This window comes from Lineus longissimus, chromosome 11 (genome assembly GCF_910592395.1).
Source record: "Lineus longissimus chromosome 11, tnLinLong1.2, whole genome shotgun sequence".
Taxonomy (NCBI): domain Eukaryota; kingdom Metazoa; phylum Nemertea; class Pilidiophora; order Heteronemertea; family Lineidae; genus Lineus; species Lineus longissimus.
Window position 1 is genome coordinate 5,011,888 of NC_088318.1, and position 17,632 is coordinate 5,029,519.

Here is a 17,632-nt window from a genome sequence, read left to right on the forward strand (position 1 = left end):
TTTAGGACATCCTATACAGGAAACTACATTGGCACCTCTTTGGGAGAAACTTCTCATGGTTGTGACAAGGACAGATATCAGCTATTTTGGGACACCCTGTGCAGGAGACAACATGAGACTTCATGGTTGTGACAAAGACAAATACGAGCCATTTCAGAATAACATTGAAGTTCTTTAGACACTCTGTACTGAAGACACCACCATCAGAAGACAAACTTCGCCTGGTGTGCTGATGAATACAATGCGAGCTATTTTGGGACACCACGTATATGCGACAAAAATCCATCATGAGACAAATTTCTCGTTATTGTAACGAAGACAGATATGAAGCATTTTTGGGAAACCTCATCGGCAGCACTTCGTTAGCAACTTCTCATGGCTGTGACAAGGACAAATATGAGCTATTTTGGGACCCCCTGTGCAGGAGACACGACCATCATGGACGAACCTTACCTGCTGGTGGGCATGTGCTGATGAAAACAATGTGAGCTATTTTGGGACACCAGGTATAAGCGACAAAACGGCCCCATTATGAGTCGTACAAACTTCTTGTGATTGTAGCATGCAGAGACAAATATGAACCATATTGGGACACCCCTTACAGGAAACAACACTGGCACCATTACGGGATAAACTTCTCATGGTTGTGACAAGGACAAATATGAACTATTTTGGGACCTCCTGTGCAGGTTACACGACCATCATGAGACGAACTTCACCTGCTGGTAGGAATGTGCTGATGAAGACAATGTGAGGTATTTTGGGACACCAGGTATAGGTAGACTCTCTGGGCAGCCCATGGCGTCATCCTAATTTGGTCTCCGTGTTGAGGTGAGGAACGAGGCCGGTCCACTGCGTCCGGAGTGTAGGTATAGGCGACACAATCCCATCATTTAACAAACTCCTCGTGATTGTAACGAAGACAGATATGAAGCATTTTGTGACACCCATACACGAAACAACACTGGCCTCATTTAGGGGAAACTTCTCTTTTTTGGAACCCCCTTCCTGTGCATGAGGCAACATCATCTTGAGACTTCTCATGATGGTTGTGACGGAGACAAAAACAAGCCATTTCGGAATAAAATTGAAGTGTCCGGGACACAGTCGGGTACCCTGTACAGGAGACAAACATCATGAGACTTCTCATGGTTGTGACGAAGACAATTTCGAAATAAAATTAAAGAAACCACCATCGTGAGACGAACTTCTTCTGGTGCTGATGAAGACAATTTGAGCTATTTTGGGACACCATCGCTATTTTGGGACACCAGGTACAGGCGACAAAACCCCATCATGAGACAAACATCTCGAGATTATAACAAGGACAGATATGAAGCAAATTTTTGGACACCCTATACAATCTTCTAATGGCAGTGATGTGGACAAAAAAGAACACCCTTTTTGAACAGGAGACAACACCATCAATTAAGATTTAAGTAAACCTCTCATTGCTGTGAAGAAGGCAAAATAATATAACTTTTTGGGACACCCGGTACAAGAGAACAGTACGGTAAGCTAGAGTATCATGAGAAAAGTTTCTCGTGGTTGTGACGAAGACAACAATGAAGTTTTTTGAACACCCACTACACATAATATAATAACATCATGAGTAAAATGGCCAAAGGATGTGACGATAGCTAATTTGAGACACCCTTGATGCAGGAGACAACTCCGTCATGGGATAATCTTCTCATGGCTGTGACGAGGACGAATTAAAAAGAACACCCTTTTTGAACAGGTGACCTCATCGTCATATGCAAACCTCTCTTGCTAAGAAGAAGACAAATACATTTGTATAACTTATTTAGGCGACCCGCGTACAAGAGTCAACAGGTTGTGATGAAGACAGGTATTGAAGTCTTTGAACACCCATTACAATTGATACAATAACATCAGGAGTAACACTTCCAATGAATGTGACGATAGCAATTTTGGGACACCCTTAACAGGGGACAACACCATCATGGGACGATCTTCTGGGTGTGACGAGGACAAAAAGGAACATCCTTTTTTAACAGGAGACAACACAATGGAAAAACGTCTCATGGTGCTGTATTTGGACGCCATTTTACCGGAGACAACACCATCGCCGTGAGACAGACTTGATTACTGGTACTGATGAAGACAATGTGAGCTATTTTGGGACACCGAGAAAACTTCTCTTGTTTGTAATTTTAAAAAAAGTTAAAAAGAAATATTTTTGGGACTCCCTTTACAGGAAACGAAATCACCTTGGGAGAAGTTTCTCATGGTTGTGACAAAGACAAATAAGATGTTTTATTGGTGACACCCTTTATAGGCGACACCATAAAATATCTCCTTCCTGGTTGTGATGAATACCATGTGAAATCTTCATAGACACCAGGCATGCCAGGTACAAAACCTATCAGACAATCTTCACGAGATTCGTTGTAACGTAGACTATGAAGTATTTTCGGACGCCTTAATATCATGAGACATCATAATGGAGGAACTTCTCTTGGTGGTGACAAAGACAGTCATATATGAGAAAAAACGTCTAGTGGTTGTGGAAAAGTTAAGTAAGCAGCATTTTGTGACACCCTTTAATTTACAGGCGACACCACCAAAGTTCTCCTTCCTGGTTGTGATGAAGACCATGGACACCAGGCATGCAAGGCACAGGAGACAAATCCACATCAGACAATTAAACTTCTCGCGACTTTAACGATGACGAATACGAAGTATTTTGGGACACCCTTTACAGGGAACAACACCTTCTCATTTTTGTGACAAAGACAAATAAGAAGTATTTTGTGACAGCCTTTACAGTAAACTCCCTGGGCAGCACATCGTGTCATCTAATTTGGTCTCCTTACCGGGCGACAGGACGAGGTCTGTCCAATGCGTTCAGAGTGTACCTTTACAGAGGCGACTCCATCAAAGTTCTCCTTCCTGGTTGGTGGTGTATTCTGTAAAGGGTGTCACGTACAGTAGACTCCCGTGGCAGCCGATCGTGTCACCCAATTTGGTCTCCTTACCGGGCGACAGGACGGGGCCGGTCCAATGCGTTCAGAGTGTACCTTTACAGAGGCGACGCTATCAAAGTTCTCCTTCCTGGTTGTGATGAAGACCATGTGAGATCTTCATGGACACCAGACATGCCAGGTACAGGAGACAAAAGCACATCAGACAAACCTTTCGTGATTGTGACGAAGCATTTTCGGACATCCTTTAAAAGTACAGGAATCAACACCATCTTGGGAGGAACTTCTCATGGTTGTGACAAAGACATAAGAGCTTTTTTCGAACCCCTATGTACAGAAGACAACATCACCATTGAACAGGTCTAGTGGCTGTGGCAAAGTAAAATAAACAGCATTTTGTGATGCCCCTTACAGGAGACGCAACCATCATGAGACGAACTATTACGTATTTTGGGACACTCTTTACAGAGAGCAACACCATAATACGTCAAACCTATGATGGTTGTGATAAAGACGAGTACGTGACACCCTTTACAGGAAGCAACACCATAATACGTCAAACCTATGATGGTTGTGACAAAGACGAGTACGTGACACCCTTTACAGGAAGCAACACCATAATACGTCAAACCTATGATGGTTGTGACAAAGACGAGTACGTGACACCCTTTACAGGAAGCAACACCATAATACGTCAAACCTATGATGGTTGTGATAAAGACGAGTACGTGACACTCTTTACAGAGAGCAACACCATAATACGTCAAACCTATGATGGTTGTGACAAAGACGAGTACGTGACACCCTTTACAGGAAGCAACACCATAATACGTCAAACCTATGATGGTTGTGACAAAGACGAGTACGTGACACCCTTTACAGGAAGCAACACCATAATACGTCAAACCTATGATGGTTGTGACAAAGACGAGTACGTGACACCCTTTACAGGAAGCAACACCATAATACGTCAAACCTATGATGGTTGTGACAAAGACGAGTACGTGACACCCTTTACAGGATACACCACCAACTGAAGACCAGGCTCTTTATGGAACCAGGCATACCAGGTACAAGAGACAAAAACGACATCAGACAAACTTCTCGTGAAGCATTTTCAAACACCCTTTACAGAAACCCATACCATCTTTGGGGAAAAATTACTAATGGTTGTGACAAAGACAAATATGAGCTATGGGACCCCTGTACAGGAGACAACATGAGACATTACTTCTCATAGTTGTGACGAAGGTAATCATAAGCTATTTTGGGACACCCTTGACAGAGACAATTCAATCATGAGAATTGTTTTTTCTTCGTGATTCCGAGGAAGACGTGTACAATATCAGCATTGCTGCTATGAGCTATTTTGGACATCTTTTAAAGAGACAACACCATGGACAAACTTCTCGTTATTGTGACAAAGACAGATATGAGGCATTCTTCGGACACTCTTTACAGGTAACAACACCGTCTTGGGAAAAACTTCTCATGGTTGTGACAAAGACATATATGTGCTGTTTGGAACCCTTGTACAGGAGACAACAGCATCATGAGACAAACTCATTATCAGCGACGAAAGTATATAGAAGCCGTTTGGGACATCCTGGTCGGTCACCGGGATTCAAGAGGTCAAGTGAATCTAAAGACATCAGGATGTTCGTGGAACTTAGTCAGTAGTCCAACTTTTAGGCATGATGCACTGGCAACACTCCACCCCCCATCTATCTACATGTATGGACACAGTAATAGTTAAGAGTCGAGTTGCTCCCACCTGATCGTCTTGAGACAAGACATCCAAGGACACCCAGATGGTCTGGAGTTCAGTTATCCCACCAGATGTGGTGCCAACACATCATTGATATCAACCAAGGACACTGAAGGCCTATAGTTGTCCTATGCCTCATAAATGTTCTGGAGGCATCTATCTACCTCTCTGTGCCCGTTCTTCCATCTGACATGATTGAGACAATTGAAAATACTCCCTTCGTCTTCTGTGTACGGATTTTTTGAGATGCACGCAAGACAGTCGGCTGTCCTGGAGAGTTCAACCACAGAGCCTCAGAGCTTTGTGGTCAGGGTGGTGTACACTCCCTTTGAATGCAGTGACACATTAACTTTGAAGGGTGCCACCGGGAATCCATTTAATCACCTCCACATTCACACAAATGGACCAAAACGAGTTTGTTTCAACAGGGTTTTATTTGCAGTAAAATGTACCATAGTCCAATTCCTTTCCCATTCCTACATCAGAGTTTGTAGCAAACATACTAAAGTCCCTGTTCTCACGAAAAATGTGCTACATTGGCAAAAAACTTGGTATAGACATGCACATTGCTTTCTGATTATTAATAAATAACATCTACATGTATCTACATTCCAGCAAATATTTGTACCCCTACAAATCATGAAGAAAACCAAAGCTATATTTGGGTATTAATGAATAGTCTGTTCTACACCAGACGAATTTGTGCATTATGAACAAAAGCCTACATCAAAGTGAGTTGACCTCAAAATCCATTGGACCATCGCATTGTTAGGATGGGGATGTGTCTCTCATGATCTCAAAATCTTCAAGTGAAAATTTTCTACACATACTTTTGTACAATGCTCCGATGAGACACACATCCTCTCCTTGTTCAATAACCATGGTCACCATACATTTTTGTATTAAGCTGGGATTTTCATGAAGATTGTGCCATACCAAGAAAATCTGTACCAATGTACAAATTTAGAAAACTCACATTAGATCCACAAAATACCAACGAAACACACAATTCCTCAAAAGGCAATGGAACTACAGTAGAACCTCTCTATTAAGGACACCTTTCGGACTGATATATGCTGTCCTTATTACTCATTAGAGAGGTTAAACTGAATGGAAACAGCCACTTTGGGAACAAAACTAGTGTCCTTAATAGAGAGGTTGTCCTTAACAAAGAGGTGTTTGCTACATGTGGCACTTACAAAACATTTTGAAAATTTGAATTCAAATCATAACTTTCACAGCGTATGAACTAGGCTTTCATGGGGTATCTTGAGGTCAACTGAATATATCATGTGGGCAAAAGTGCACAGAAAAGTATTATTGAAATCTGGCAGGGTAGGCCCTAGTTTGACGAGACACATGCCAAACCACTGAGGATGTACATGAAGGAAATCGCCAGCTTAAAACAGGAGCAAATTGAAGGATTCCATGACACAGAAGCCCACTGACTTGTCTCTACACCGTGAAATATTCTCATATTCTCATATCATTATACCTTCATTTTCAATTGATGGTAGAATAAATTTTGCAATGTCGTAAAGAAACTGCATGGTTTCATAATGCATTGGAGTTGAACATTTTGCCATCTTTAACCCTTTAGATCCTAGACCGGCCACAGATTTTTGTCTATTCATTCCTAACCGGCTGCTCACCGTCCCCCACCAATACCCATTTTTGAGCAGCACCATCGCCATCTCTACTTAAGCAATGAAACTAAGGCCGAGATTCTGCCGGTTAGGGATCCATTGATGAAATATTATGGACATAGACTGGCTTGTTTTCTTCAGGGGTGCTTTGGGGGTCTTTTCGGTGAAAATTACTGAAATGCTCCAGGCAAATATGGGGAAGCACATAAAAATGTTCTAGGATCTAAAGGGTTAAGTTTAACAGTGCAGATAACCTAGAGATCAATCACGGAAATACAGACAGGAATAAGAAATGCACATGTAGTGAAACTCCAGACATACATTGTAGACTCAATGGACTGAAAATCCACCAACTTAGCACATATTTATAATGAAGTTTTGAACGACACGTAAAGTTTCAAAAATCACATCAGACCTTGGGTATAAACAACCCAATTTGTCTCTTCCCTCAAGCGGTGCTTGGAACTTTTGATCAGGTATAATTGGCAAATGAGAAGGCACCTTAAATGCTCGTTTCGTTCAGAGAGCATGGGCCCTTGGGTTTTATACAGAGACTGAAGTTTCCAATCCTGCTTGAGGACAACAGCGAATGCATGAGGAGAGATTCTCAGGTCAAGGTTCAACTTCTTTGCACTCTCAGTCAGCTGTGGCTTTCAAAAGTCAAACTTTCTTCTTGCGAAGTATTTAAAATAGAGAGAAAAAATTTTAATATCAGGTATTCTGTACTTTAGCAAAACACCAAAGGCACTTTAGTTCTAGCAAATACTTTGTCAACAAACATCAAAGAAAATTTTGATGGTGATGAGCCGGCTAGCAATCGAAATGTTCTTAAATTGTGTCGCAGAGCTTTTATAGCATTGTTCCAGAGGGAAATTATTCATTTATTTTTATTTGTCAGAGTGAGAACACTTGCAAATATCACATTTTGTCAACAATAATGCATCATTTCAGATACCAATATCTGACAGATTTTACAAATCCCTCATTCTACATTGACATCAATTGATGCTTAATGCAGAAAAACAAATCAAGAATATATTCACGCAGAAATAAAATGTGGCAGAAAGACATTGCACAGAAAAAAGCACAGTAAATCAGTGATTTGATATAAAATACTAGTAAATGCTTTTACTGAACATTTCATGTGCATTTACACTTGGCCTTTCTGTGCACAATTGGAGTAAAAGCATTTACTAATTCTTTATTCACACCAGCCACTGTCTCACTGTATATAGTGGTATTAAATGGTCTGACATATTTCAGTTCACGATACACTTGTACATGGACATAAACTCAAGGACATAATGATGGTTTTATAGATACTGTTACACAAAATACAATTATATACATATTAAGATATGGTAGAGTTGTTAATCTCATGAGTAACATTTCAGGTCATACATGTATTCTCATGTTGCAAATGTACATGCATCACTGACAAACTTCCAACCATATATTCATCAATGAAATAGAACCGTTAAGTCGCATGTCTTAATGTAATTTTCACTGTAATAGTACTCAAATTCATTGCACAGGTTTTTGTAGTTTCCAATATGCCGTTGCAATACGCAACTTCTCACTTTACAATGATACATGATAATTTCAATGAAAGATGGTACAATAACTGCCTACATGTACATGTATGTGTGCATCAATGCGTACAGCCAGTTATTTTCTACACTGCATGGGTTGTAATTGTACCGGGGCGTATAAATGTACCACTTTACCTTACTTATGTAGCATGAATCTAGAATAGAAAGCTTGTATTTTTTATAAATTCAAAAGGTATCCCTAAGCTGAAGCCTCGTGTTTACATCCACCTCCATGAAAGAGGTGGATGTAAAGGAGTTCTTGTAGAATTTGGGCAAAGCCACAACAAACTATAAATGAACAGAACCACAATATTTGATTTTACACAAATGCCATTATTCTGTCTTAAAGGGACAACTTGGGCATGATGACAAATGTTTGTTTTTGTTTGCCAAAATGGCTTCCAGCAGGACTTCTCCAAGCAGGATCATTGAGAAATATTCAAACTGCAATAAACACTTTTAATACTGGAACAAAATGTAACTGTAGGCCTGTTTGAAATTTTAAAGCCATGTTCAAAACCACCCTGCAACACTAGCAAAATTCGTTAACTGTAACCAGAGATAATACGGTATTTGACACTAAATGCGCGACGGGACATGGGTGGCAGTTGGCACCCTATCCACCTAAATCCCACGCCAAAATTGTCCCTTTAACTATGATGATACAATATTCAGTCTTGTCACCTGACTTACATGTACGTGTAACAATTTAGTGACGTACATTTCATACATATTCTATGAAAATGATCTCGATCAGGAATTCAAGTCAATGGAAGTCCCAGGGACAAAGTGAGCACATTCAATAGTTTCAAAATCTCCTCTTTTGTAAGGATATTCATATCAAAGAGTTGATCTCACCCATCCAGGCCAGCGAGAATGATATGCACCCAATCTGCAATCAATTTCTCGCACTTCTGATGCACTTTAAAGTAAGTAAGCAAGTATGAAGTAATCTGAAATCAAAAACGTCAGAGAATCTGTGTAAACTGCACAAATTATATTTACTCTACAGTCTCATAGATGGCGCATCAGCCTCGGTGACCAAGTTGATACTGTTGCTGATTTCACTGGCCTGTGCGGTAGCTGGGAATGAGCTGGTACTGATAAATCTAAAGAATGACAGGAAAAGGTATTTAAAGGTGGTACAATTTTTGCCTCTGTGGCGAGCAGTTGTGGTAGTGCAGTGGAAGAGAGTCGGCCTCATGATCAGGAGGTCGTGGGTTCGACTCCCGGCCGAGTCGCTGCTTGGTTCCCCTACTGGTCGAGTTCAAGTGAGCGCATTCTGGTTGCTCCTTGAAACCCCTGATTGATTTCTGTGGAGACTGGGGTAATATGGTATCCCAAAAGCGCTTTGAGCAGTGAAATTGGGAAAAGCGGTTTATAAGAACTCAATATCATCATCATCATCATCATCATGAGCATCATCGGTGTACATACCGGAAAATGAGCACTGCCAGTCATTCCATATTATAGTAGATTAGCAACCCAAGTGCATTGTTTATACGCAGTGTGTATCAACCTGCCTTTTGGGTGAAATCAGCTCGAGGTTGATCAATATCCTATTATTAAGCTGTTGTTATATCACAGTTGGTATATTAACTACTTCTATGACATAAAATTTGAAACTGCATCCCACTAAAAAATCACCAAATTTACAATTTTGGTATCAGAAGCGTTACAGGCTATAAATCACATATTTCAAGCACAAGAAATACAAGAGAACATTGGACAATGTGGACCAACACAGAGCAAGGTATCAATCAAGGTTGAACTTTTAAAACCTGAACGATTTTTATCATTATCTAGGCCTACAGATGTCGACACAGATAAGCAATTCGCTGACCTTGTTTCTTAATGTTCAGAGACAATACCACCAATGAATATTCACAGGTTGGAGGGTCCAGACCTATCAATTAGACGCGAGTATGTTTTTAACTCTCAAGTACATATTTGGAGAGCTATGGAAAAAATATTTGCTCTGGCAAGTCTACAGATATAAAGAAATTATTTGATGAACAAATTAATTTTGAATTTTGATAGTTTGGCAATAGGGGGCGTGTTTTGAGATTTTTCTGCCAGTTGGCTGAAGAGTGGAAATACCAATGTCTGTCCAATTTGTCGATTATCAAAAAGTGTCTGTGGTCAACTACCAGTTTACTTTTCACCATTTACTTGCCCGACTGTCCGGAATTTCATATCAAAATTTCAGATTCACAACCCCACGCAGTATTTGATGCGACGCGGTCAAACATTGACAACTGAACTGCTAAAAGGCTTAAAAAATCAATGGTGGTCTTGTCTCTTCATCTTGAATTTGCCTCTTTTACAGATCAGAGCTCCTTTTGGCGGAGGTTTGTTCAGAAATGGCGAGATTTTTTCTGGGACTCTTTCATTCTTGAGACTGCATCATCAAACATTTTCTCCGGGCAAAAACTCATATGGACACTGAAAACAGGTAAGTTCAGGGCATTCACAAAATGACTCCAGGACTTCACTCCTTTTTGCACAAAGATGAGTGGAACTTTAAGTCAGCAAGGTAGGTCTGAGGTTCTTCTGACTAAAAGTACACTATATTGCCATCTGAACTCAAATTAGAGCACATTTTACAACTCCAGGACCAATTCCAGGTAATTTTCCCTACTAAGCAACAATATAAACCTTGATATTAGCCCAGACGCCATCAAAAGTGGAAGGCTTGAACCAGGTGAACACATTACATGCATAATTTTAGACATAATTTATATACAGACGTACAGAAAATTTCATCGAGGCCACCTTGTGCCAATCGCTTTGGTCAAGTGCACAGCCCTGTTCACTGCAAAGGTCTTTGGTGCGCAGATTCGGTAACCGTCATTTTCCCGAGCCAGATTGGCTTGAAGGTCGTACGGGAATCAAAGCATTTCATGACCAGGGCCTTGCTTGCCCTGTTCACACAGCCTAATATTAAAGCAGGCCAAGGCAGCCTAACATATACATATCATGTACAGCAGCAATTAACCCATTAATGATGAAAAATCCTCAAGGAACGAATTTTAAATGTCTCACAATTCTAGAACAGAATGTTGCAACCGAATATTGGGGGATAATAATTGTCAATTCTCAAAATGTTATCCATCCATGTCAAGTCTTATCCAACCTTAATGGGTTATCGAATTTAGCAAGGTAATCTACATACATGTATATATTACAAAAGAGCAGTTCATTCTATCTCAGGAAAAATATTATCCCGACAATGCAAAAAATGGCTCCCTTATAATCGAGAGAACAATCCCCCGAAAAGGAGAACCATACCAATTCATTCTGAAGGAAACGAGCTCGCAAACAAAAGGCTTGTATCATCTTCGAAAACATTCGACGACAAAAAAGAGGTTTCAGCTTCGCCACAGATGTCAAGGACAACCCTCTTGACGTTTGCAACCAGCCCCTGTCTTTATACATCTCCATGTAGCAATGACCCCGATCTGCAAAAATGCCCATACAAGCTTGGCAAAACTGCATTAAAACGCCTTTTTTTCTGAAGCACAGAATCTGCTAGAAACATTTCAGCTTTTGCACTCGATACAAATGACATCAACAGTCGCAACGTTTTCATGATCAAGAATTCATTTATGAATATTTTAATATCACCTCTGACCCCTCAAAGGACTAGGCCATGACATGTCCCATCGCACATTTCACAACAGTCCATGACACCGCCATGAAAATTACCCTTCATTAATACTATGGCCAGTGGGGTACTGTTTGCACAACATGAAGGAGGAGGAGTCCATTGACTATTGAGGGGTAGCAAGGGCATAAACATCAACTACCGTGGCCGAGATACAACCTCATTGAGGGCGGACATGTTCCTGGCTGATCGACCACCCTACATGTAAATAACAAAGAAGAATGGACTCTTCTTCCATGTACTTCATTGCACATAGTGTTCATATCACCAGAAAAAAAAAAAAGAGTACAAAATTTTCTCAAAAAACAAAAACTTAAAAAAAATAAATTCAGGCAGGCATTTTTTACATTCGACCCCAGGTTCTTGGTCATTTTGATGCATCATATATTATGCAAGCAGAAGAGATTTTTCTCACCCAATCCATTTCATAGCAACAATTTCTTTCAAAACGGGGACTCGAATGACATGTCCAGAAGATTTGTCAGCCTCATCAGTAGTGTTAAGTTTTCTAGATCACACAGGACAGAAGTGCAATTTTGCAAAAATTGAGTCTCGTGTGGACAAGAGCGGATAGAGAGTGTCGCCATCTATCATAAGAACCATGCATTAACCCTGCAGCACTCTTAATACCCGTGGACGGCCGCAGCTTTTTCCTTCAAACGCCCGTGGATGCCCACAATATAGGGGTGACATCTGCCGTTTAAGTGCCGAATCAAAACATCGTTCTACTTAGCTGATTTTCGGAGCCAAACTTTTGCTCAGTCATGGAGTTCTCCGTTACTGACGAGTAATAAATACTACACAAATTTCATGTTAAAATTGCTCATTTTTAGCCATTTTTCTGGAGGAATAGATGGAAAAACAAGTAAAATGCTGGAGTGCTATTAGGGTTAATAAAGTACTTACGTCATTTTCAGGTCTTGAATTCGAAACTTATTAGGGCGACCATTGTAGAGCCATTTAGGCCTTGATTACGGGAAAATGTGAAAAAAGATTTAGAGGGCACAAAGGCCATTTTGGAGGGCGCCGACTGCCATGGCAGCAGGGTCAGTGGTTTGACAAATTCAAGCCCTGAATTTTTTAAAATATTGCCCTGAATTTTTTAAAATATTGCACTTCCATCTGATGTGTTTGTAGCCCTTTTCTCTTGACTGCATGAGTGGAGTCATCGCCAATACCCATTCATGCCATGGCCAAAGCTTTCTCAAAACTCATGAAAATTCTGTAATTACAATACAATGCAATATACAACTAGCAGTAAGCAAACAGCTGCACTTCAGTGCAATAGCATTCCGCGAAGATGACGTCACTGCAGCTGCTGCCCTCTATTTCCCCATCGCTGAATTACAGGCAATGTCGGACAAACATGCGGTTTCGTAATGGATTCAGGCTTTCTAACTCGGGCAGTTAGATTCAATCTGGCACATGTCCGAGTGTTGGAAATACCACATAATTGTTCTGAATATTTCTCTCTCTGACTCTATGGTATCACTCATGTTAAAAACAATGCAGGGTCAAAGATAATTGACTTTGAAATAAGCTCAAATGCGTAGAAATAAGTGTCGATGTCCGACTGTCACGTGACTAAAACGTCATCAATATCTTATTCAAATGACCTTGTGAGCTATAAATAGTAACTTCGCGGAATGCTATTCATTCGTGCTAAGGCTAGGTTATGTGAAGTTATCGACTAAAAAGCAAAGAACATGGGCAATTCTCTACTGTACAACAATGATTTCAATATCTTTTAAAGCCAAAGAAATTACCCTGGACCTGACGCACAGGAGGCAGTTAAGTACATCACATTCATTTAAATTCAAGAAGTATCTTTCTGTTTTTATTATTCCCCCTCCACCGGTTTCTTGGTTATATATACTCATGGTTGTTCAATTGTGAGGATCTTTTTTACAACAGGCTTAAGCATGAAAGGAGGAGGTTTGGGCAATGAACAGGACAGTGGTTGTTTACAGGACAGCAGGCCAAGGTGCCGTTTCAAGGAGGCGCCTCAAAAATATAATGGCAATTCGAAGACAGGCAAACAATTTTGGCAAATCCCAATGCACTTTTTTGCCCCTCCCTAATTTTGGTAAAATTTGGGTCTATCCCCAAAAAAGGCTTTTCGTCTATCCTGCGACCTTTAAAACCCCATCCCTCAAATGTGACATTGATCGTGGATTGACAGTGCATTTTTCCCCTCCCTAATTTTGGTAAAACCCGGGAGTCCATCCTGAAAATCTTGTTTATTTTTTGTCTATCCAGCGTCCTGAAGAACCCCTTCCCACAATCAAATGTGACACTGACAGTGCTGTGCTTCTGGGACTACCCTGTGAAATGGAAGACCACCACAGTCTATAAAGAAACAACAAAGATATTAAGAAAGTAGAAAACGTAAGCTGTGCACATTCAGAGGGCTGGCTGGAGGAGAGGTTGAGAAAACAACCAAGTCATGTTGGATGATTGGGTGATATGAATAAAGACTAGCAAATGCTTTTATCTAAAACTCCATGTACATTTACACTAGGCCTTTCTGTACAAAACTGAAGTAAAAGCATTTGCTAGTCTTTATTCATATCACCCATTGTTAAGAAAATGAGAACGGACTATACAGAGGTGTTAGCTGAATATTCCAATGGCATACATGTATAAAGCCTTACTTCCGATTTCTAGGGAAAATTCATGTAGTATTGACGACAAATATCCATTTTATGGATCTCTTGGGTGCATGATATTGATGGTGTGGCGAAACCTGAATATCAGATCCTAAAACCATTTTTCCAAAATATAAAAAAATAACCCAGGAGACTTAAATTTGAAATGAGACCCTCATATCGCGTTTTTATGGAAATGGACTTAATGGACTTCTATGACCCCCTTTCTCAAAACCTGTGAATCATTACACTTCTCTATCGACATATGGAACCCTGTTAATAGACTTGGTATGTTTTGAATACAATACAGTTTTTCATCGACTCAATAAACCCCTCTAAAGCATCGATGAGAACAGACGTCGAAGGATTTTCAAATCTGCCACATATTTTATACAATAACAGCAAGTTTAAGGCAAAATGAACTCTTGTGAAGCAGGTGTACAGAGACTTCATGTCCTAATATCAATGCAAATATCAATGCGTGTCTTGACCCCCCCCCTCCCGAAGCTAATGACACAAAGAAGCGGCAAAAATGTCGAAGCTTCAGAGAGATCTGTAAGCCATTTGATGAAATCGTGAAGAAGTGTTTAGAATGGTTTTGATAAGACATGATGGCTTTACAGTACGTATCACAAATGACATCCCATAAGTCGCGTCAAGGACGCACAACCCAGCGCATAGGTCGAGTGTAACATACACGAAACTTAGAGAGATAGGCGTGTCACTGGCGCGAACGTCGCGCGTCACTGACGCGAAGCAGGATTGACGTCAACTGTGATTGGGACTGTAGGAGTCTCAAAACCTGTGTTGTGTTGCATTGACGATTTCACCTCTGACAAACTCTCACCGAAATGGGGTTGTACGCTTTAACCTGTCTTGTGCAAGGCTTACCACCTGTTTTTGATTGCCACGACTGGCCATCATCATTTTCCCACGAGATTAAGAGGTCTTATTGTAAGTGCAATGCCCTTGAGGAGGGGGTGTACAAAACACACATTGACAGTTGCATAAACGCCCCCAACAGATCAGCATCCAAGCGAATGACTAAGTAAATTTCAGTGTTTGTTTTAATATCCTGTCACGACCGGCAGTCTATGATGTCATGGCCTTTGTGTAGCGCGTGTGTTCTTGAAGCAGTGAGTCGATATCGTAACTACGTCTGTTCAAGATGCACCACCTGTCGAGTTCTGGCCTGGTATTGGTTTCTTGGCACGTGTCATTCGATCTAGTTCGGCAGCTGCGTCTCTCGTCACTGCAGCTTTATCTGAAAGTAGAAGATTCGTTAAATTTTAGGAAATGTATCACACTTTTATTCCAACTGGTTACTAGTTGTTCTTGAACAGCCACAACACGCAAGAGGGGAGCAATGTTTAGGTACTTTTGGCCCTATGTGATATAACACGCTACAGGTGAGCCCCGATGTTCTCCAGAACTGTGACGTGACATCATTTTCAACACCGTAGAACTTGTTCCCAATGACATGCACAAACTGATCGATCGAGAAGAAAAACTACAATGAGGGTATTAACGAGTTTATTGCACCCCTTCATTTGCAAATGTCCAAACAACATCACCAGATCATTGGGTGATATGAATAAAGACTAGCAAATGCTTTTATCTAAAACTCCATGTACATGTACACTAGGCCTTTCTGTACAAAACTGAAGTAAAAGCATTTGCTAGTCTTCATTCATATCACCCATTGTCTTAATAATGATCTGCTAATTTTCTCGTAAGATGCAAATATTATGACATCATTGCAATGATGACTATTCCTCACTTGGCGTCATCACACGATTTGACTTTTTTGATAGAGAAAAGTATGAGGGCTCTTTGATCTGTGAAACTGGTATACATGTCAATGACCTTCTTGCAACTTTAGTATTGTAAGTTGAAGCAAAACCTAAACAAAACACATGTTATGAGTGAATCAACATTCAATTAATATTAAATAATATAACAATGCACATCAACAAATCGATTAATTTGCAGACATTTTTGGATAGTTAGGAAAACATATGACTATTTGGGAGTGAATTTTTTTAGAGATATGTATTTTTGCAGCGTGAGATTGAAAATCATAACAGCAAACAATTCATGTCCTAAAATCAACCGAATGACACTGACTACTCAATAACTGGGCCTGAACATGATTGTAAATCCCCTTCACCCGCAACCAAACTTAATACAAAGCAGTATGAACTAAATCGCCCACAACGAAAACCTTAAATCCATTTTCCTCATCCGTAACCTGACAGTTCAGAAGAAGATTTCCTGTTCCTTTTAAATAGCGATCCCTTGCCCTTGAACTAACTATAGTGGCATTTTAAAGTCAGCAGAAGAAACATCCAACTTTTAACAGTTGAATGCCAGGGGCATTTATGACCTAACTTTAACGGAGCAGAAATTACTACAAGAAATCTAAAAGCATAGCCTATCATCGCCAATTCACCAATTTATCTTGTTGAGCAATGTGCAAAGACGCTACAACTATTTGACATCAATTTGAAAGCGCTTCACATTGTGCCTCGATAAACTACTACCGAAATTTGTCAAGATGAGTTGGACCCCAACCACAGGACTCGAAGCGCGAAACAACCTGCGCTATACTACATAGCTGAAAGCTAAACACGCTAAATGTGTTTTACATGTAGTACATGTTGTATGAGTATCTAATGGATGTCATGAGCAAGTTAGTTCCTGGTCGTGTTGCTAGGATATCTTTGACTATTATCTAAAGATCAATATTGTTAAGCAAGGTACTGTCCAAGTCACAATTGACATCCTTCCTGCTTAGCGTCAGTTTACGTGCAAATTAAGGGATGTCAATTGTGACCTGGACTGTATGGCATATGACACCATTTAATGCTACCGTCGAAACAAACAATGACAATGTTATGAGAGAAATGAGTGATTTGTGAATTTGAAGATAAGCAGGTTCATTGTAAATATTTTTTTTACAGCACCAACATAGCTCGGAATATTAAGCAAATCTGCTTAGCCTTTTCACATTGTTTTTCTTGGATAATGGTAACTTCGTCTTAATTTTTGATTCAAAATAAATTTGGACTGGTCAATAAATCCGAGATGCCACTGAATCAGGCAGAGGCCAACATTGGTAACCATATTTTAAAACATTTTGCACTTTTAGCCTTTACTTGAAACAGCTGGTCAGGGGACACATCAGTTTAACAGCAGAACAATCGCAGAAATTTTTAGAGCATAGCAAGGTTTAGGTAGTGATAAAACTGCAACCAAATGAAACACGACTTTTACTATTTCTTACAATGAGAAGTTTGAGTCCCAATCAAAATATCTTTACTGCCTCCCAGCGTAAAAAGCACACCTAGCCCCCCCCCCACA

General features: G+C 40.2%; 1 protein-coding gene across 3 annotated transcripts in view; it reads right to left on the minus strand.

Moving 5' to 3' along the window:
- Positions 1 to 5,131: 5,131 nt before the first annotated feature.
- The window catches only part of LOC135496367 (cytoplasmic dynein 1 light intermediate chain 2-like), a 36,023-nt gene continuing 23,522 nt past the window's right edge, over positions 5,132 to 17,632 (minus strand). For 2 of the 3 annotated variants that reach the window (XM_064785658.1, XM_064785657.1), the window contains one exon: positions 5,132 to 15,533. In XM_064785658.1, the coding sequence (XP_064641728.1) occupies positions 15,433 to 15,533 (101 nt within the window). In that variant the 3' untranslated portion in view covers positions 5,132 to 15,432. The remainder of the gene's footprint in view (positions 15,534 to 17,632) is intronic. The other variant, XM_064785659.1, reaches the window with a different exon arrangement.